The sequence below is a fragment of the Pelobates fuscus genome, chromosome 1 (genome assembly GCF_036172605.1).
Source record: "Pelobates fuscus isolate aPelFus1 chromosome 1, aPelFus1.pri, whole genome shotgun sequence".
Lineage (NCBI taxonomy): Eukaryota > Metazoa > Chordata > Amphibia > Anura > Pelobatidae > Pelobates > Pelobates fuscus.
In genome coordinates, this window is record NC_086317.1 from 308840071 (window position 1) to 308862752 (window position 22682).

A 22682-nucleotide genomic window follows, 5' to 3' on the forward strand; every position below is an offset into this window, starting at 1 on the left:
CTCTGGGTTGTCGTATTCAACCCCCCTTTTGCTGTAGACATCATGCCTTATCTCTGGTTTTATCTCTGCCAAATGTTTACAAGAGTCGCATTCCTTATCTTAGGCTTGAATTAATGGAGTTACACAGAAGCAAAAATGTGTCTGTCTTTGCATTGTAATACAAAATGGAGTCACCTCTGTTCTGATGGTGATTTACAGTATACACTTTTAATTTCCGTCTTAACACAAAATGTCTGCCAGTATAAATATACTGACAATATATTTGGCATTTTAATACAGGAGTGTGTTTGTAATGTTTCCGTTTAAATGCAGGCGTGTGTTTACGTGTAGTGCTGCCTTTTAAATACGGGTGTACATTTGTGTGTAATATTGGTGCTTGAATGAATGGGTGTGTTTTTAGATAATGTTGGCATTTAACTGCATGGGTCTGTTTGTATGTAAAGTTTGAGTTTGATTGCAAGGGTGTGTTTGCATGTAATTTTGGAATTTGATTGCTGGGATGTATGCGCATATACACATATACTGCCACATAAATACATACATATTTACACAGATATATATACACATTGACACATACACACACTGAGACATACATACAAACATATTTAAACTGATACATAGACACATTAGACATAGAAACACACTGACACATTGACACACACACACACAGAATATATCTACAAAAATATAAAAAGAGAAACAAAAGAGGGCAATATCTTCAATATACCAAATATATTGGGGTTACATGTTAACTTACAAAACAAATCAGAGTACAGAAGCACCCTTTGAGGGTTCCTATTCTCAGATGTCTTCAGGTAGCTCAGAATTACATGTGGATGAAATAATAAAAAACCATAGTGCAACACAGGTAACTGAATATAGAAACTGATTTCATAAATTACACTTACAAGACAAAGATAAAAAAATACCCATCAGCATAAACCTGAGATTCCTGATCCAAATAAGGAACAAATGTACAGGATAGAGAAAACCCCTGTAATGCTAAAACCACCATTTAGGTGGCTTGACCCCCCTTCGATTCCGTAAAAGGTATACAAACTCACCTTATTTCCAGTGCTATGCGGATCCGCCGACACTGGCCCCACCCCCTTGGTGACATCATCAACATTGCCGATTTTTAGCCAATCCAAAGCATTGCATTGGCTAAAATCGGCAAGGGAATCAATGCATCTCTGTGTGGAAAATTCAGCGTCCCAATGCAGAGTGTGGAGAAGCTGAATGGCAGGGCTGCCTACTGTGCAGCACTGAGCCAGGAAGCACCTCCAGTGGCCATCTAACGAGTGACCACTTGGAGGTGTCCCTAGGGGCGATGTAAATGAAAATGCCGGCATATAATGATTATACGCACCAGAACAACTACATTAAGCGGTAGTTGTTCTAGTGACTATAGTGTCCCCTTAACACTATGGATTTTTATTACTTCTTCCCCCTGTACTTCTGAGTTACCTGAAGGCATCTGAGAATTGGAGCTCTCATAAACTCTGTCTTCTGTTATTCCCAGCATACATAAATTACCAGACTGTTATCCCCTGTTTTTTCTTGCCTCAAAAACCTCCTTTCTGGTCTCTCTCACACCATCCTCTGTTTACTTGTATCTCGCCCCTCTCTTTTCTTTGTCACTTTCTCTATATATCCTTTACCAAGCTCTGGAACATAATTATTATTATTATTGTTTTTTTTTATTATTATTTATATACTGCCAGCAAATTCCGTAGCAATGTACAATAGGACCTCACCATCCTCCCTTACTTGGGTCCCCTGCACTTCTCATTGTTCCCTGTATCTGTTCTCTCACACATCTGTGCCATCTGCTCTACCTTCCTGAGCCACCTTTGTTCCCTGTTCTCTCTAAACTCTCCCACCTGTGTTCCAAAGCATTTTCCCTTCTTTTCCATCTGATTGCTCCCTTCCTACCTATCTTTGCTCTTGACTTTATTCAACTGTCTCCCATGTTACTAATTCTACAATGCTACAAGCAGTAATTCTATTGCACTTCTATGGTACTTGCATTGGCAAATGCTAATACCATAAATTGTTCCAGTATGTCAAACATGTTTTGCTAGGATTATATGTTTGTTTTCTTTACCTGTTGTACAGGTGTGCGGGATATGCTGGTACTATATAAACAATTTTAACTGTAATTATTTGACATAAATTCAACAGCGATCTACCTGTACTTCTGCTTATTTTCAACAGACTAGTGCCAAAAATGTACGTTATTTTTCATATCCTTACAATAATGAAGGAAGAAATGAACAGCAACATTGGGGTCAAGGTAATATTTATTATGATAAACAATCAACAAAAGAGAAAATTACTGTGTGCAGTCACTTATGGGAATTTGCTAGCTGAAGATGCAAGCTCTTACTCATCCACAGGTCTCCATCTCAACCAGGCCAGACACACAGCAGTGCCCAGATCAGCTAGTCTAGCATGATAATCCATACCTCTGGCTAAGCAGGCACCCAGTGCAATTGTTATGTTCCATTGTTTTATCTTGTTACCCACATTGCATTGTTCTAATCTTTTTTTTTTCAAGGCTACTTAAAATTACCTAGCTCAGCAAACAAATATAGGGATTCAGTTCCATCATATAGCCATGCTATGTTAAGCTCACTACTACTTCACAGTACCCCAATATCGGTTGGTCCTATACCAATTCCAACATCTGAGACAAATTAAAGGGACAATGTAGGCACCCAGACCACTTCAGCTCATTGGGTGCAAACTCCCACCACCCTTAATCCTGCAGTGGTAATTATTGCAGTTTTTCTAAGCAGACAGCCACTATAGGGACTTCCGGAATTGAAACAGGCTTTTGGTCTGTTATCTGACGCTGGACATCCTCATGCTCTGCATGAGAACCTCCAGCGTCAGATTTTCCCTTAGGAAAGCATTGAGCAATGCGAGTGTGGCCATTGTATGGGTGGAGCTGAGTCAGCACCGAGGGACATTGGTGCTGTTCCCAGGTAAGTGACTGAAGGGGTTATTAATTAACACCGTGGGAGGGGGCCTTGACAGAGGGGGAAGCTATTGTGCCAGGAAAACAAGTTTGTTTTCCTGGCACTATAGTTTTCCTTTAAATAGTGCATGGGCTAAATAAACAAAACTGTATTTTTTTTTTTTTAAATCAAAATTTTATTAGTAGAAAAGTAGGGATAGTGGTGAGCACGCAGGCCCCCGAGGAAACAGTTAGCGAAATAATGCAGTAGATTAATATTTTTACAGATGACATGGTTACATACAGGTGTAAACAAGGTTTTGTCCTATTGCTTTGTTACTTAACCAATAACATTGTGTAAAGTGTTCCTGTTCTATGGGGTGGAGTTCAAAGGATCTGAGCTTCAATATGTTTTGGGGCCGAGAGCATCCGAGTGTTTTAGGGTTAAGTAAGCATAATAGCGGTCATAGGTATATAACAAGTGTGGTTCCGTGGTCGCAGTACCTTCCCAGACCGTCGTCTATGAGGGTATGTCGTACAGATCGATTTGAAGGAGGAGGGCGATCTACCTAGAGATCGTGTGGAGGAGTGAGTAGTGTTGGGGTGTTGTTAGGTGTATTATGTAGGGACAGGGAAAATAGTGGGGGGGGCGATCCGTGAGGATCGAGGTCGTTGTGTAGTCAGTGTCCCCCTATCTCGTTTCATACGATTATGCTTTGGCTTCGTTCTTAGATCAGTTGTGTCTCCCACCCTGAAGTGGGCATAGGTGGTCAATCGTAGGGAGCCTATTACAGTATCTAGTTTGGTAGTAGGTATATGGCCGGGAAGGGTGGTCGTTTTCCAGGCAGATGTTCTATCTAGATTCCCTTGGTTGTGTTGCGGCATGACGGGGGTAAAGAGTGAGGAAGTTTGCCTGTTACTTGCCTGGTTTAGTGTAATCGTGGGCCTATCTTGTTCATGTTTTCCTGGGAGGAGGTGATGTAGGAGTTTGGCGTGTGTATGTTGTGGTGTCTCGGGGTTGCTGCACACATCCCAAGACCCTACTGCAAAGTTGTCCCATTAGTGGTGTAGAGTCCCCGGTGGTGTCTGTGCGGGGTGCACTTCGTTGTGGTCTCTGTGGGGGCGTGGTTGCCAACTCTAAGAGTCTTCCCGTGGCTGTGGTAGAATGAAGTCTAGGGTTGTCACTGTAGGGAGTGTAGGCTTATGTGCTCGTCCAGTCGGTAGGGATGTGTTCGTCTCTCGACCGTTTTGTGGCGTATGTGTGGTATGTTAGCGTCTCAGTCCGATTGAGTGGGTGGGAAACAGTGGTCTCGGGGCGTAATGCGTGTATCGTGAGTGCTGCGGACGTATTACTTTCCCACGGCCCGTCTACCTCCCGGAATCCCCCTATGGTCGTGCACGGTAGGTATACCACGGTGACCAGGCTTCAGCAAATTGTGTCTCCCTGCCCGTCAGTTCCGCTTTTAGGGCTTCGGCTGACCTGATGTCCTCGACTCTGTGGATCCATTCCTCCCGTGTGGGTATGCCTGCTTTCTTCCAATATACTGGTATGAGCGATGAGTAGGTGGCGCATGATAGACTTCTTGTAGGTGGACACCGGTTGTGGGGAGATGTGTAATAAAGCTAATTCTTCCGACCAGTCAAGGTCATCCCCCAGGATCAGTTGGATGTCGGATTTGGTTCGATGCCAGTAGGGAACAATATGTCTACAGTCCCACCATATGTGTTGCATGGTTCCCCTATCCTCTTGGCATCTCCAGCATGTTGGTGGTGTAGTGTGGAAAATCCTGTGTAGTAACACCGGAGTGCGGTACCACATGGAGAGTAACTTATAATTCACCTCCTGGTAGTGGGAGCTAGAGGAGCTTTTATGCTGCCATATCAAGGCCTTGTCCCATTGTGTCTGCGTAAAGGTCTTGTCCATGGCTCGTTCCCAGTGTCGTTTAAAGGTGTTATTTTCCATGTCGGGACTGGTTAGTAGATGTTGGTAGAGTTTCGAGATAGCATTCTCTAATGGGGGGCCATGCGAGCATAACTTCTCGTACCACGTTAGGTCTCTGTGGAGCTTATCTTTGTGTGGGAGTGAGTCATAGTAGTGCTTCAGTTGCATGTACCGAAAGACCGTCATATGTGAGCGCGGTCGTGTGTCTAGTAATGAATCTAAGGATTTCAGGTTGCCGTCCCTAGTAACTTTATAGATTGGGATGTAGTCCGCCTCGCCCAGGAAGGACCAGGCGTTCGGTGGCAGTCCTCCACCTATGTCGGGGTTATGAGCGACTGGTAACAAGGGGCTGGGGGTAGGGGAGACTTGTGTTGTTTCCCTGAGGGTCTCCCATGTGAGGAGGGTTTGTGCGATTGGATCGCCATCTACATTTCCGTTGGCTCTCGTCGCTCGTCTCCTCCAGATCGCCGCTTTCAGATTGGTGTCCCCACCTTCTCGGTCCAGGAGTACCCAATGTTTGGTCGTTTCTGTTTCATGCCATTCCAGAATCCTCTGTAACGTTGCTGCCTGGTGATATTTTCTGAAGTCGGGAAGTGCTAAGCCCCCCCTGTGTCTAGGCATGCATAGTATGTCGTGGCGTATCCTGGACCTCTCCCCTCTCCATACGTATTTGATAACCGCTGATTTTAGGGACGAAAAGAATGTGGCCGGTAGGGCTATCGGTATAGTCTGGAACAGGTATAGGGCCCTCGGAAGAATATTCATTTTAAGGACTGCTATTCTGCCGTGCCACGAGATGTGTGGGTGGGACCATCTTTTTAAGTCGGTTTCAATGCTCAACAGTAGCTTTGCGAAGTTGCATGGGTATATGTCCCGGTGATTCGTGGTGATCCAGATGCCCAGATATTTCATCGCATCCGTGCACCACCGGAATGGGAATAGGGAGCCGAGGGCTGAGTATTCCGCCGTGGGCATGGTGATGTTTAGTGCTTCGCATTTCGTCAGGTTGAGTTTAAACCCCGATATTCGGCCGAACCTGTCCATCTCCGAGAGCACACATGGCAATGTGATCCGAGGTTGTGAGATAAAAAACAAAAGGTCGTCCGCGTATGCGGCCACCTTATGCTCCGTACCTTGCCAGGTGTAGCCGTGGATGTCTGGACATTCCCGGATCGCCTGTAGGAGTGGTTCCAATGCGAGTGCAAACAGGAGTGGTGATAGGGGGCAGCCCTGTCTGGTACCGTTCGCGATACCGAAGCTAGCCGTCAGTGCTCCGTTGACCCTAACTGCCGCTCTCGGCTTACTGTATAAGGCAGTAATCCACGTCATGGTCCTCTGACCAATGCCCAAGGATCGAAGAGTTTGAAACATGTAGTCCCAGTTGACCCGGTCAAATGCCTTCTCGGCGTCCGTAGACAGTAGAAGGAGCCGTTTCTGAAATTTCTGTGCATGGTGTTGAATGGAGAATAGACGTAATGTGCTGTCTCGTGCTTCCCGACCCGGGATGAACCCTGTTTGGTCTGCATGGACCAGGCTCGGTAGTGTCCTTTGGAGTCTAGTTGCCAATACTTTCGTTAGGAGTTTCGTATCTACATTCAGTAGAGAAATCGGGCGATAACTACCGCATTGTTCCGGGTCTTTGCCGGGTTTGAGCAGGACTGTGATTGTTGCAGTCAGGGATTCCGTGCCGAAGCTGCCTCCTTCCGCGACTTTGTTGACTGCTTTCATCAGCCAAGGCAAGAGCGTCGCGGCGAAGTGTTTATAATACCCCGTAGAGAACCCGTCTGGTCCTGGTGCTCGTCCGGTTTTCGTGCTCTTCAGCGCTGCTGCCAGGTCTTCTATAGTGATCGGCTCATCTATTGTAGCTGCTGCCTCAGGATTCAGCCGTTTTCGCACATTACTCTCCAGGTACGCTCTAATGAGTGACGATGATTCTCTTCTGTGTGCCGGACTCTCCGAGGTGCGAAGGTTATAGAGAGCATTGTAGTATTCCCGGAATTCATTTGCTATTTCTTCTGGGTACGGGGATGTATTGCCCTTCGCTAGACGTAACTTTCTCACCTGAGTGCGGGGTGTGTCTCCTTTCAAAAGGCGGGCGAGAGACTTCCCACCTTTATTTGCATGGGTATAGAAAAATGTTTTGGATCTCTGGAGCGAGCGATGGTATCTTTGTGTGAGTAGGGTCTGCAAAGTTTGCCTGGCTTCTGTCAGTGCATTGTAGGTCGCGGATAGCTGGGAGCGTTTGTGTTGCAGTTCGAGGCGTGTGATGGATTTGTACGCGTCTGCCATCGCGTTGGTCAGGTCTTTCCGTTTGCGCGTTGCGATACTGATTAGTGTACCCCGAATCACGCTCTTGTGGGCTTCCCACACTGTCACCGGGGACATCTCATCCGTTCCGTTTTCGGCGAAATAAGTTTCTAGTGCCCGTGAGATTTCCCCTCTCACCCCAACGTCTTGGAGTAGGGATTCGTTCAGGCGCCATGTCCATGTTGCCGGCTTAAATAGTGGAGATTCCAGTTCCACCCGGACTGATCCATGATCCGACCATGTGGCCGGTTCTATGGTGGCCGTCCGTAGACGGGAGAGTCCTTCTTGTTTGACAGATATGTAGTCTATTCGGGAGTATCGGTTGTGTATCACCGAATAGTGTGTATAATCTTTGACGGAAGGATGAATCGTTCTCCAGCAGTCTACCAATGTCAAGTTATCCAAAGATTTGCGGATGGACCTGATGCGGGATTGAGATAGGCAACTGTGGCCAGTAGATGAGTCCATGAGAGGATCTAAGGGGGCGTTAAAATCCCCTCCCACTATTAACGCCCCTTCCGAAAATCCGTGGAGCTTGTCCAGTGTCCCACGTAGGAATTGCATTTGTTTCGAGTTGGGGGCATATATGGTTGCAAGGGTGTACAGCTTGTCGGCTATTATACCTTTCAGGAAGAGGTAGCGTCCTTTTTCGTCAGCCATTCTATCTCGCTCTCGAAAGCCTAGGTTCGCAGCAAATAGGATCGCGACCCCCGCTCGGCGAGCCGTCGGATGGTTGTTGCAGTAGCTCACTGGGTAGTGAGTGCTCCTAAGTTTGGGAGCCGCGTTCTCCTTGAAGTGGGTCTCCTGTAGCATTGCTATCGAGATGTGTTTCTGTCGCAGGGATCGTAGCAGATGGGAGCGGCGTTCCGGGATGTTCAGGCCCCTGCAATTGAGGGTCATGACGGACAGGGGTGCACGGCTGTATGCCATAGTGCCTTCGTGTCCCCACGTTTCGGTCCCCAGTTGGAGGGTCCGGGCGAGACGGGTAGTCGGGAGAGCAATGCCAGCTAGTGGTGTCTGATATGTGACTATGAGGTGTACTGTTTTATGTGTCTAGGTAAGTTCTGAATACAGTTAGGGGGACAGGGATCCCTCGTGTCTTGTTTTGCGACCAGTTCTCGGGGGAATGTCTCCGCCTGTTATCTGTGCTTGGCTAGGATGTGTGCAGCCGCCACCAGTGGTAGTGTGGGCGAGAGTGGGTTCGTGTGGGTGTGTGTGGGATTGAATGTGGGAGATGTACGTAGTGAGGTTCAGTGGAGTGGATGGGGGAGTATAAGGGAAAATCTAGGGTAAAATAAAATAAGGGTGAGCCAGAGGTGCTCTTCCTTAGGGGAGCGTCCCCAGCGGGGGAGGGTACCCCGCAATCTCCTAGAAGAGGAGAGTCACTTGCGCCGCAGCAGGAGTGGCCAGGTGTCCCCCCGATGGCCTGATCGGTGGGGGAAAAAACCTGGGGCTCCTCTGCGGATTTTGCGCCAGTGATAGTGTAGAGCGGTGGTTGGATTTCAATCCAGGGTTTGTGTGTCCTGAGTTTTATATATAAGTCAGGTTCCAGTCCGGTACGCTCCGTCCAGTGCCCTGCCCTAGTGTGTAGTCGTGGGTAGGTCAATCTATATGGGGAATCAAGAGTAGTCTATCCAACCCCCCACCCCCCGGGCTAACCCCCATAGCCTTTGCCCCGGTATCCCGCCCAGTGTTTTGCGCCAGTAGTGAGTGTAACCCTTTATCTAGATAGGTGTTGAAGGTGGAGTTAACTGTGAATTGCGGGTGTGTTATCCCAGTCCCGAATGATGTGTGTTTCTCGCTGGGGACCCTACATGGGTGGGTCCCATGTGTCCTTCACGTGGCACCCGCTGCATGTATGTCACTCTCTACAGTTCCTATAGCGGTGATCAAGTTAATTGCACCCACCAGCCCCTAAATCATCGTTAACTGTCCGTTTATCTAACTCTGTACCCAGTCTGATGTCCCCATTCAGAGAGCATGAGATGCATATCAGCAGTAGTAGTTATGATGAATATATAAACATATGAAGAGACAGAATAGCAAAACATGTACACGATAGTACGGTATTTGTGGGTACTTAGCAGTTGTGGGTAGTCTCTGGGCCCAGTTGCTGAGGGTGTCGCACAGTTCTGTTACAGCAACGGTGTTGAAGGCTGTTCCATGCGTGGCAGTGTCCCATGTGTAAACAGCGAAAAGGGGGGTAACAGTAGCAGCAACTGAGCAGGAACTAGGCAATCCATGACCCCGCACCCCCCCCCATTTCCTCCCACCCCAATATGGGTATCCCCGTGGGCCCTTGCAAACGCTTCTGGGGGGAGGGACTGGATTTCTTGGGTTGTAGAGGGACATAAGCAGCGGAGCCGTCGGTGCATCGTGTGGGAGGGAGTCATTGCCAGACAAGTTCACAGTTCCGGAGAGAGTTTTTCCCAACACTAGGCAGGTGGCACCAGTGGTGTATTTGCGGCAGGGTTCGGGCAGGTCAGGTCTATTGATAACGTTAGTCCAATGTCGTATAGCGGCCCCGTACAAGCGTCAGCGAGGTTTGCAATTCTGGGTAGGTGGGCCTTGCGACATTACGGGGTAAGGGTCGCCTTAGGATGTGTGGGGTGGGGACCACCTGGTGGGACAGCGTTATCGCTGGTGGTCGTTATTCCTGTCCCCCTCTCGCTTCTCGGCGGTGGTGGGGTAGTTCCAGTGGGGACCGACCCCTGTGTCGGCGTGATGCTCGTTGCGGCCTCGGGCCCGCCTCCAGCGGACCCAGCACCCAATCCGGTACAGTCACATGCGGTAGGCCGAGATCCTCCAAGAACTTGGGGACCTCTTCCGGCCAGTGAATCGCTATCCATCCGTTCTGGTGTCTCGCCATGAGGGCAAATGGGAAGCCCCATTTGTACACAATGTTGCGGTCTCTAAGGAGTGTGGTGATGGGTCTTAGCGCCCTTCTAGCTTCCAGGGTCATTGGGGACAGGTCATTAAATAAAGATACATGAGCCCCCTTGTATTCCCATGTGTGTTGGGATCTGGCCGCCTTCATGATGGCGTCCTTGACAGCAAAGGAGTGCAAACAGCAGATAATGTCCCTTGGGCTGTCCTCTAAGGAGCGGGGCCTGAGTGCTCTGTGCGCTCTGTCATACCTGATATCCATGGTGTTGTTGTCGGGTAAAATCAGGCGGAACAGGGCCGTCAGCTCGGCCTCAACCTGCTCCTCGCCCTCTGCTTCTGTTAGGCCGCGCACCCGGATGTTGCAGTGGCGCCCGCGGTTGTCCAGATCCTCCGTTGTTCTCCGAAGTTGTAGGAGCATATTGCCCTGTCGGGCCACGGCTGTGTCTGTGGCGATCAGTCTGGTGTTCAGGGCCTCATGGGAGCGTTCCAGACCTTGCACGCGGGTACCTTGTGCCGTTACTTCTGTTCTAATGCCGGCCATTTCAGCTCGTAGGGCGTCCTGGATGGTCGTAGTTTGTATTAGTAGGTCTGCCTTGGTGACCATGTTGGCTGCTAGGGCGCGTATTTCGTCCATGACCCCGTCCAGAGTGGAGGAAGACGGAGCTCCGGGTGTGGATGAGGCAGACGCCATTTTGGGGCCTTCGGTTTCTTTGCGTGAGTCCGCCGGAGAGTGGACAAAATCGTCCATCGGCCCACCGGTTGATGTGTCTGGGGTCCCCTGGGGGTTCTTGGAGGGTCACCCCTACGATTTCTTCCCATTAGGAGCAGTTTTGGCCGATTAGAAGGGCTGTGTAGGGACCGGTGGAGCGGAGCTCGTAGCTTAAGCGTCCATCCTGGTCGGCATCCAAACCACGCCCCCACAAAACTGTATTTTAATAATCTGTTGTAAGAGCATTGTGAATATGTATAATGCAATAAATGCTATAACCTTAATTTTAAAAAAATTCAGTGTCAAAACTAAACAAATAAAGTGATAGAGTTTTGATGTATATACTCACAATGCAGATATCATATATCTGCTCTATGGAAATTATAGTGATATTACTATTCAAAACCTCCTCAAAAATATACCTGTGGTCACCTCCAAAGAAGCCTCAGAAGCCCTATCTTCCTAAGTCGCATTACTGCCAGTGCTACCAAGTGCAGTGATTAAAGAAAAAGAAAAATCACTTCACTTGGGTCCTGACAACGGCGTTTTGAACAAGCCGAAACGCACGTTGAACATTTTCTTTTTCTTTAATCACTGCACTTGGTAGCACTTTTTTATTTTTTGTTACCACTATTGTTATTGATTTTTAGGTGTTTCTTTATTATTTATTACTTTAGTAGGGAGAGTTGGTTAAGGAAGACACTAGTGGTCAGACCACGGTGTCGAGGTAACTCAGAGGGTGAATTGAGAGATTTATTTTTCTTTGAGGCTTTTCATCTGTGTTTAGACCAGATTATCTGGTCCCTTGTTCTCTGTGGAACCTGTGCCTTTTCTCTCTCCCAAACCTTGTTTACACTACCTTCCCGTCAGTCGGACACTAGGGGACCCGGAACTTAGATGCTATTTAGAACTCTAGATAATGGATCCCCTGGGCACCGTTCAGTAGATCTCCCTTTTTTCAAGTTATACTTTTTGTTTGCATATCCTTTTTATCCCTAGATTGATTAAAAGTTGGGTCCCCTTTTATAATTTCTTATACCAGTGGAGCTCACCTGATGTTAGTTTCACTTGTGGCATTCTATACATCACTTTCCCCTATTTCCTGCATAATTTGGAGGGTTACCCCTTTATTGAATCTCCCTATAAGATGGTTGCAGTGATGCAGCTCACGAGCCCTTGACTTGTATCCGGGCTCCTGACATGCACTTTGTTTACTTTATTTCTCCATTTCAGGCAATTTCTTACTTACTGAGTACCATGGAGTGACAAGATTGTCCATTTGCTGCCACACCGCTATAAAGCGATGCCCTTGTTACCTATTTTACATAACTAAAAATCTTTGTATTCCCCTGAATATGTATTCAAGGCACCCTCTAGTCACATTATAATTCTGCAAAATTATGTTGCTTTAGCAGCAAGTAAATATTGTAAATATTTGGTATAATAATGCAGTCTAATAGTGGATTTCTGTGTTCTTGTAGAAATTGACGGTGATAATAACTCAGTAGTCTTCGAAAATCTCGAACCCAATTCAAAGCTAAGGCCAGATCTAAGAAAAACTCGGAGGAGCACAATTGAGAGGAACACAAAACTCAATAGAGCTGGAACCTGGCATCCAAAGGAACTAGATCCCCAAAATCCTTTACTGGTCAGATCAAGATATCAATCTGAAAACACAAAGCCGTACTTTGATGCAGTGCTTGAAGAAGACATTCAGAGTTGTGAGTCAAATGAAGACCATGATAGTGAAGCAGAAGACATTTCTGCAAAATGGAAAACATGATCTAGAAATGACTGTAACCTTTCCAAATGGCACTGAGACACTAAGGCGAATACAGTAGACTGTGTGCTGGTTTTATGTCCAAGAAAATATAATTTTCTAACATCACAGTTTCCATTTCCTGATGACCAAAACAGCAGTTGCCGAATGTTTTAGTTGATCTATAATGTGGGCATTGATAATATTTGATGTTTAAAAAGTGTTTTCCTCTATATTTTTTTAACCTAAAAATAGTGTAAACCTTGCACTTAACTCACTACATACAAAAATCTGTTGTGAAACTGTACACAAAAAAAAAAATAATTTAAGATTGTATTTGTTAACTCTTCTTTCAAAGCCGCATGCATCATAACTCACTGTACATATCATATTCATCAACAGCATATCCATCATTTTATTATGTTATTTTTATTTCTGTTTATAATTTATTATTAACGTACTTACAATGTACGTTTTACATTTTACTTCAGGGTTAATGAAAATCTTATTTATGTTAAAAGAAATTAAATGTTTAAAGAGGACCAGATCGAAAAAGGAAATGATCTGGCACATTTTACTTATTCCAATACTTTTTCATATGACAAGAGTTTGACTATTGACACTGTTTCACCAAAGTCCACTCTCTGCTCCGTCTCAGTTACTGAAACAGAGGCTATGTATAAACCAAAAAGCATGGTGAAGCCATAATATAATATATATAATAATTATTATAATCTTGCTGTCTCAATGCTTCTATAGCCATCGTTTGAGGATTAAAACAGGTCTTCAATAATACTGTTATTAAATGTTACAATTCACTTATTTGAAAACAAACAGTAAACAAAGTGTTAAAAAAAACGTTTTGTGGCTTTGTTCACTGAGTGTACTCATATCTCTCTTACTCATACTATGAACAAAGGTTGACAGAGAATGGAGATCTGGTCTCAGGGAAATTCTAGTGGGGAGTGGGGAAAATAAGAGTTGGTGAACAGAAGGAGAAAATAGGTGGAGACTGACAGAAAGAGGAAATAGAGACGGTAGGAAAATTCTAAATAGTCTTAAAAAGACTGGAAGAAGAAAAGAAAGCAAGGAACATAAGAGGATAAAAAAGTTGGTGGAGACTGGGGAACAGTGGCATGTGCAGGGTGTGACACTAAAATAGACTGTACAAAATTGATAAGGTGCGCTGTGTCTTTAAGACTCAAAATTACAAAGTGCAACCAGTGCAAAATATTATAATAAAGTGCAAAGTAGTATAAAGTGCACTTAAATGTGTAATATTAATAAAATATTATACATACATATGTCCTCTCGAATGAAAATATACATAAAAGGAAAGAGAGACAAAAAAAACACAATAGTGTAAAACCGTATTAAATAGTATATAAATATAAATGCCAAAATGTGCACTCAAGCATAGAGCAGAATAAGCCTGCTCTAGCTTTAACAGCTTCTTCAAATATAGGACTGCACAGACGAAAGTACTGCAAAATATTTATTGCCCAGCACAGCACAGATTTGTCACCTTCCTCCACCTCCAATTAAACACATCAAACGTTCGGTAGTATTCAGCTTCGGGATGTCGACTGTCCCCTTATTCTGTTTGCCGCCGTGGTTACCGTCTGTATCGGAGAAACACTTCCGGGAGGAGGGACTTCCTCAAATGCGTGACGTAAGGTGCGTAATATGCGTGATGACGCATTTCGCCGTATTCACGGCTTCATCAGATCTGTCCGTCCATATCCTATACGTGCTTATATACCCATCTTAATGGGTAGATTCAGGTGGCTGGCTATTACCATTACCTTAAAGTCCATTGCCTTATTGCTGGTATTGATTAAATATATATACATAATAACATAGAATAATACTTTATTATACAAACATCTTTAAAAAAATATAACTTTATAGATCTATATAGATACATTAAAAGAGGAAATTATATATGTTTTCAAACACATCATTTCTGAGAAATATATTTGCAAAAACACATTTGGAGAGACACATTTAAAGAGGCATAAAAGAATATAATGACATATTACTTGTTTTTTGTGTATACTAAAATAGACTGGTTGTAAGTATTTTATTTAGTTAATGTGGATGGTATCACACTGGTTATTTCACACTTGACAAAGGCGTAGGATAGTGCCGAAACATTGTTTTTTATTCTGAATTCCAAATAAAAGACTGCCTAATAATAAGAAACCATCGAGTGTGCCCAGACTTGTGTACTTCTTCCAACTAGACTAGGAGAAAGAAGGAAGACTGGCTGGCACAGGGAGAAACTAGGATGGCAAAAGAGATTGGAGATTAAGATTCAAGATAGATGAGGAATACCTAAGAGAAAGCAATATGGACTTGCCTAGGGTGATAAAAATAATTGCACCTAGTGCAGGATCAGTCTTTCTGTACTTTATAAGGTGCCAAAGTTATAATCTGTCATCTAGGGACATCCCTAGTTTGTGCCTGTCCTGGAACACCAAATCTTGTAACAGGGATAAAAATGTATTCCCTGTCTTAATATATCTATTAGTACATAAGTTGGTACAATTGCGACCATTTTAATTATTTTATCTAAACAACAAACAAATAATCTAGTTACAAACTGGTTCTTAAATACTTTTAGCAGTTTTGCAGATTTGAAAATTTGCTGATTCTGACTCTGTTTTAAGAAATATTAACAACAGAGAACATTTACTCTACATAGATTACCTGGAAAAAAAAACTTGTGGAATTTTGATATATACCGGTATCTTTAGCCGTTTGTGACTGCAGTTAACCTTTGTTTTCTACATACCGGTATTCTAAATCTATACAGAAGTCTTGGGGACTTTTTTACATCACGCATTCTATGATTCATTAATCACAAAAGATTAAAGTAAAAAATTCAAATATTTGGTCAACAAATGCTTCAAGATAAGAGAGAGCTAGTTGAATACATTTGAAAGACTTGATATAAAAATTCATAATCACACCCACTGATTGCTAAGTATATCACTATATCTCTTTCTCATTAACTGAAACTCAAACAAGCTTTTCCAGTGATGTTGCAACATGAATAATATTTCACTTTTAATCCGGTGAAACGTAACATTATAATTACATTCCATCATGTAACAAATAATAACTAACAGAGCACATTATATATATTATATACTATATGCCTTGTCTAATAAAATCTTCCAGTCTGTTTAAATGATCTTATCATAGTTTCTCTGTGTTGTGTTCTGCCACAGTTGTAAAGAACAATGCCATTTTACCACCCATACCTGGTAAGAAATTACAGTGCATGTCAGGATTTATACACCTAGATATTCCTAGGGCAGAGGTAGGGAACCTATGGTTCTCAAGAAGTAATAGACTACATCTCCCATAATGCTTTAACAGTCATAATGCTGGCAAAAGCATCAAGGGAGATGGCAAAGCATCAGGCGAGATGTGTCAAAGGTTGCCTACTCCTGTCTTCGGGGGAACATATTCTGATACATGGAAAACAATAGTACAGTGGGACCTAGGTTTACAAATGCCTCGGTTAACATAATTTTCGGTTTACAAATGAAAATCCATTGAAAATAATATCTCGGTTTACAAAAAAAAATCGCAATACAAAGCAAGTTTCCTCAGGATGCATTGCACCTGGGAGATTTATAGCACCGCCCCATGCATGCTGGAGCCTGTGGGTAGCACGTGACGTCGAGTGTGCAGGTGGAGTGGCTTTTGCATCAAGTTTTGGAGCCATTCTGGAAATTGTAGTTGTTTTGGGACTTTTTGGTGCATTTCTCAAGCTGTGGAAAGGTAGGGAGCTTTGCTTCGTCGTTTGCATGCCTTTTATTGTGTGTCCTGCATTGTAGGTTGGTTTCCATTCCAGCTCATTTTAACTTTTTTTCTGACCTCCAGAAAGGATTAATTGGTTTTCAATGCATTCCTATGGGAAACTGCGTTACGGTTTACAAATCTTTCGCAATAAGAAACGTCCCAGAGAACGCATTAAATTCGTAAACCGAGGTCCTTCTGTAATGAATATTTTTGGCAATATGCATTCCTATAGCTGTCGCAGATGTCATCTCAAGAATACACCCTATACAATAAGTGGGTGTATTAAGTAAATTCACATTTTACATCCCTGATATATGGATAATTCATTATTGCTTCTTGTACATGTTTTCCATATTAAAAGATCAGTTTAGCCAAACATATCAAATAAAGGACTATGGTGACATCTACTGGTGATTATGAAAAATATGCATGTGTAGCTCTTTGTAATGCTTTGTGATATACGCTATTTTTATAGCATGATTTAGTTTTCTTCCAAAAACTAGCCAAACTTTCATAATGCTTTTCCTGTACATCACAATTGTATAAAGTCACTTGTGTAGAAGCATTGCTGTGTTGCAGAATATGAGACATTATGCTATAATTAAAAAAAATAATATATAGATTAAACTCTGGTTTAATAGTTATTCAACAAGAACAACAGACTGTCAATAGTATAGCCACAACCTGCCATTCCCCTGCTTTATTGATAAATGTACACAATCGCTGACCACTAAGTACCCCTCCCCAGTTCATTTTAATTTTAGCCCCTACACACTGACAATGGATGTGGGCATAGGGGAAACACAACTACCCACTCCCCCATTTACCATTATTTAAATGAATTCCTTCAGCTGATACAATAGATTCATAGTTGTTAGTCTTTTAATACATTGTTTAGCAGGCATTCCCCCTCTCATGGCATGGCGAGTGATGGTTTTGGGGTGCTCCAAAACCTCCCTTGATCTAATTTCAAGGTCATAGTAACCATAGCAGCCAGTTTTTAACTATTTGTACACTAGCATTTTGGTTGCTTTGGGATTAGTTCATGTTTCTGCTCGGCTCGGTAATTCGGCAGAAAAGCAGGTCGTGCCCAAGTTCGGCTGAATCACTTTTCTTCCACCGATTCTCCAAGTCTAGATGGTATTGATTAAATCCACAATGGTGATGGGGATTTCCATTCTTATCTTCTTTGATTGAACTTCAAGAGTCTATCCTGATATACTGTTTACTCTCCTGGATAATTATTGTGACAAATTGGATATCTGCTGCTCTAAAGTCATCTTACATCCATTGTGATTGCTTTGTTCATTGATCTACATAATTGATTTTCTTTTTGTTTTTCTTTCAGTTTTCTGGCTTACGAGTCAGCATGCTAACTTTATCTGTGAGCAGGAGTACTGAAGGAACTTCTTAAGTGTTATAAACCAGACTTGGAGATTTGTTCCATTATGAACTGCAATTCATCTAAATTCAGGCCTCTCGGGTACACGATTTCCAAACCATCATATAGACAAATCATGAAACAAAAAACTTGCACAATGGATAAAAATGTCAATTTTATTCATGTATTGGAGTTCTAAGCATGGTGCAAATAAAGAGATTATTGATTATAAATAAGAAAATTTACGGTTAGGGGACAGCCACTAAGAAGTGACCAACAGAAGGAAACACAGGATGAGCAATAAAAATATATAATCAGTGTTTATTTGTTTTATGGGAGAGAGAGAGAGATGTAAAAAAAGATAACATTTGTATCTTGTTATATCTTTTTTATTGGACTAACAGAATTTTTTTAATGACAAGCTTTCGGGAGAACCTCCCTTTGTCAAGTCTGAAGCATTTCTGAGCAAGACGACACATAGAATTTAAAGTTGAGTTGTGATACAGGGGTTAAAGTGGCATGAGTGCAGATAAGACAGATTTGATCTCCAGACATACTTAGTACACAAAACAAGAAAGTCCAGACACTCAACATTCTAAATCTTGATAGCCTTTTAATGGAATGTTGCCTATATATGTTATATATTCCATGGATTGATAAGGTCACAGTTTGACTGAAACATTGTGTTATGTTCCTTTGAAAAGGCTGTCAGATTTAGAATGCTTATTCACACAGTTACATAATCACACTGTTTCTGTGGCTGGGAACTCATCAAAGCTGTATTTCAATGCTGCTCATCAATCTCCAACGTTGTTGTGTCTGCTTCCATGCAGTGCTCCTTCTCTCCAGGGTCCGGTGACCAGGCTCCTCTCTCACTGGTCGTCCAGTGCAGGCCTCTGGTGGTCCAGAGGTGAATAGCAGGGAGTGCCCTATATGTCTTGGTGAAGATCATAATAATTTCTCCCTAACGGTTCTGGCGCTTAATGTTGAGTCAGAGCATAGGCTGGAAATCCCTGAGTCACTAACTGAGCACCAGAATCACAAGGGAGAAGTTATTATGATCTGACCGCACTTCTTGCAGGTGTGCATCATTGGACCACCAGGTAATCATTTTACATTTAATATGATGGTCTCAGCTTGCGTGTTGTGTCGGCCAGCGGATGCCACCTGTTGTCATGGAGCCCTGTGCGACCGCACAGCTTGCACACCCCAAAGGCCGACCCAGCTTCACCTTTCCTTTGTACAGATTCCTACAGACTTCCACTTTCATTAGATTTATTAGTTGCAGGCATTGTAACTGGGGATCTGATCGCACTTTTTGAAGACTTGTTCTTCCTATTCTGTTATTAGCCTTCACCAAATCAACAAAGCAAACTCTGTTGAGCAAATTTAACCAATTTAACCATTTGATGTATATATGTTATTTGTATTTGATATTCAAATAGTAAGGTTATAAAGCTCTAGTGAATATGTTGGCATTATGCAAACAATAATAATAATAAGAATAATAATAAGAAGAATTAGTTCCATACTGAACAGTTGGATAAATATGGATCTTTCTTTAAGCAAAGCAAAATGAAGAAAGCCAACATTCAATATTATTGTCACTGGGAATGTTCAAATGAGGTGTTCCAAACTATAATAAAACAATCACATTTGTCAGTCATTGTTTCAGCTTAGTCCTCTAAAACATTTATTAAACATATCAGAATAGGTATTCAAACATTTGAATTTCAACTGGGCTCTTACCTGACTTTTTTATACAAGTGATGACATTTAGCTATAAATATCAAGCTATTTAGCCAGACTTGATGTTTCTTCTGGATTTGGTATGCACGAGCATTACTCATGTAACATGCTGCAGAAAATAACCACAGTTTAAAATTCAAGTACCTCTGAGATTTTAACATCTGATTACGAAAAAGTAACCAGCAGGATTATACACAAATCTTATATGTGACATGTTAGCAAACATCTACACTGATCAACCACATCATTAAAATCACCTGCCTAATATCATGTAGGCCCCCCTCAGACTGCCAAAACAGCTCTGATAAGTTGAGGCAAGGACTACACAAGACCTCTCAATGTGTCCTGTGGTATCTAGCATCAAGACATTAGCAGCAAGTCCTGCAAGTTATGAGGTGAGGCCTCCATGGATTGGATTTGCTGCTCCAGGACTTTGCACAGATGTTCAATCGGATTGAGATCTGGGGAATTTAGAGGCCAAGGCTGCACCTTGAACCCTTTGTCATGTTTCTCAAACTATTCCTGAACAATGTATGCAGTGTGGCATGGTCCATTATTCTGCTGAAAGAGGTCACTGTCATCAGGGAACACCATTATCATGACGGGGTGTATGTGGTCTGCAACAATCTCTAGTTAGGTGGTATTTTTCACAGCAACACCCACATGAATGCCAGGACTCAAGGTTTCCCAGCAGAACATTGCTTAGAACATAACCCTGCCTCCGCAGGCCTGCCTTTTCCCATAGTGCAGCTGGTTCCATCTCTTTTCCAGGTAAACAACACACACACTCACCCAGCCGTCCACATGATCAAAAACAAAATGTGATTCATCAGACCAGGAAACCTTATTCCATTGCTGTATGTTCCAGTTCTGATGCCCACATCACCATTTAAAGCACTTTTGGCTGTGGACAGGGGTCATCATTTACATTTTGACTGAGCAGTGGCTGTGTAGCCCGCATACGCAGTAAACTCCGATGCACTGTGTGTTCTGACACCTTTGTATCATGGCCAGCATTACAATTTCAGCAATTTTAGCTAGAGTTCCTCTTCTGCGTGATCGGATCAGATGGGCTAGCCTTTCCTCCCAACATGCATCAACGACCATTGTGCACCACTTTTGGTAAGTACTAGCCACTACATATTTGGAATAACCCACAACACTTGCCATTTTGGAGATGCTCTGACCCAGTTGTCTAACCATCAATATTTGGCCCTTGTCAAAGGCAGATATTTTTGCTTATCGAGAACACACCACAAGACTTGCTGTTTAGAAGATACTCTTACCCAATCATTTAGCCATTTTCCAACACATGGAATTCATGATCTGACTGTTCACTTGCTGCTTAATATACCCCACTCCTTGACAGGTGCCATTGTACAGATATAATTAATGTTATTTACTTCACCTGTCAGTGGTTTTCATGTTGTGTTTTATCACTTTATCAGTGTATATGTTTGAATTAATTTCCACTTGAGTGAAAATGTAGCCCTGGCAAGTCAAAATTCAACTCTGGTGAGTGTCTGGCTTGCAGTGGTGAGTAACTACTTGATCGTTTAATAGATATATGAATGAAAAGTTGGATGGCTTCTGGTGATGGGTTAGCATCTGCTTCAACTATGTAACATTTCTGATCAAAGTGACTCTAATCAGTTTAGGTTAATGTTTATAGTTTATATTTATGTGCACTGTTCTCTTGTATGTATTTATTAAGCTTATAATTATGTAATGAAACATTTTTGTTTTGTAAACAATAGTGTAATTGTGTTATTTTTAAAACATGAATAAAGGGCAGGCACATTAATTATTATTTTGCCCTCATCAGTTCAAGAGTTTTGCTAGACAGTGTTAAAAGTAAACACAACTGCAACATCATGGGTCACTGTAAAAATGAAGCAAAAACTACATTTTCCAACTCTACAGATATTTGTAATGATGCAGACAGCCATCCAAAGTGCTGCACTAAACTTTAGAAAAGTGATTAAAAAGTACAGTTAATGCTTCCATGGAGACTGTGGCAAGCTGCTAACCTGCCTAATGGACATTATGCAAACAATGCGTGAGGAACCTGCTAACCTAGACTACACTAACCCATTGCTATTAAGAAAAAAACATCATTGTTTTCTACTGCAACATGGAATTTTATCCAATTAAATAACATAAAAAGGCTTTATTGACCCGCCAGAATGCTTTTAGTTTAATTTTTTCCCCAATTTGGTGATGCTTCCATTAAGTTAGTCCCTCTTCTATTAATGGTATACCAGGAAGGGTCTGTGGAGTCCGAGATAATGGAAGTCTCTGTCACCAGCTACCCTTCAGACTCATTACTAGAGGGCAGTGGTGTGCAGAAGTAGCTAGTATCCTGCTCCAAGTATTAAACATATTTATGTGGTTCTGACACACTCCTTCTTCAAAAATGTTTAGTATACACAAGTTCAGAAGAAAAGAGAAGAGAAGTAGATGGCCCTATTTGCTTCTCACTCTGTCAGCAATATGCCAGTTACAGTGGTAGTGTGCTGGTGAAGCGCTAAAGGATTTTGATTATAACAGTTGTGAATAAACTTAAAGTGTAAATATATATAAACAGTACCTTTTAGGTATACAAAAAGTGTCCTAAGTTGGTATTCAATACCTTAAAGATAAACAGAATATACCAAACATAGTGTAAACTGTGACAAATAAAAATAATTTTCAATTAAGAGTGAAATATTCCCACTCACACTTTGGAGAGCTAATAATGTATAGCTCAATTTGATAGCCCGTGGGGTCCGTGAAGGCGACCCTATCCCTTCTTTTTACTGGATATTCTTTCCTTTGAATTCTGAAATGTTAAAAAGCATATATGGTGCAGTACCGTATGGCTCCAAATATATTATTTTTATAAATTATTATAAATTATTTTTATTTGTCACAGTTTACACTATGTTTGGTATATTCTGTTTATCTTTAAGGTATTGAATACCAACTTAGGACACTTTTTGTATACCTAAAAGGTACTGTTTATATATATTTACACTTTAAGTTTATTCACAACTGTTATAATCAAAATCCTTTAGCGCTTCACCAGCACACTACCACTAGATCTATTCTTAAGATAAGAACTTGGTGTTACAGCTGCTCATCCGTTTTCTTCACCTTTAAAATTAGCGCTAGTACTACCCTGTTTAATAT

The 22682-nt window shown here is 42.5% G+C and overlaps 1 protein-coding gene across 1 annotated transcript in view; it reads left to right on the forward strand.

Annotated features, from left to right (window-relative positions):
- Nucleotides 1-12837, forward strand: part of SLC9A4 (solute carrier family 9 member A4) — an 87763-nt gene extending 74926 nt beyond the window's left edge. The window contains exons 11-12 of the mRNA XM_063444634.1: nt 2218-2296; nt 12288-12837. Coding sequence (XP_063300704.1) covers nt 2218-2296; nt 12288-12589 — 381 coding nt within the window. The 3' untranslated portion in view covers nt 12590-12837. The remainder of the gene's footprint in view (nt 1-2217; nt 2297-12287) is intronic.
- Nucleotides 12838-22682: the final 9845 nt, after the last annotated feature.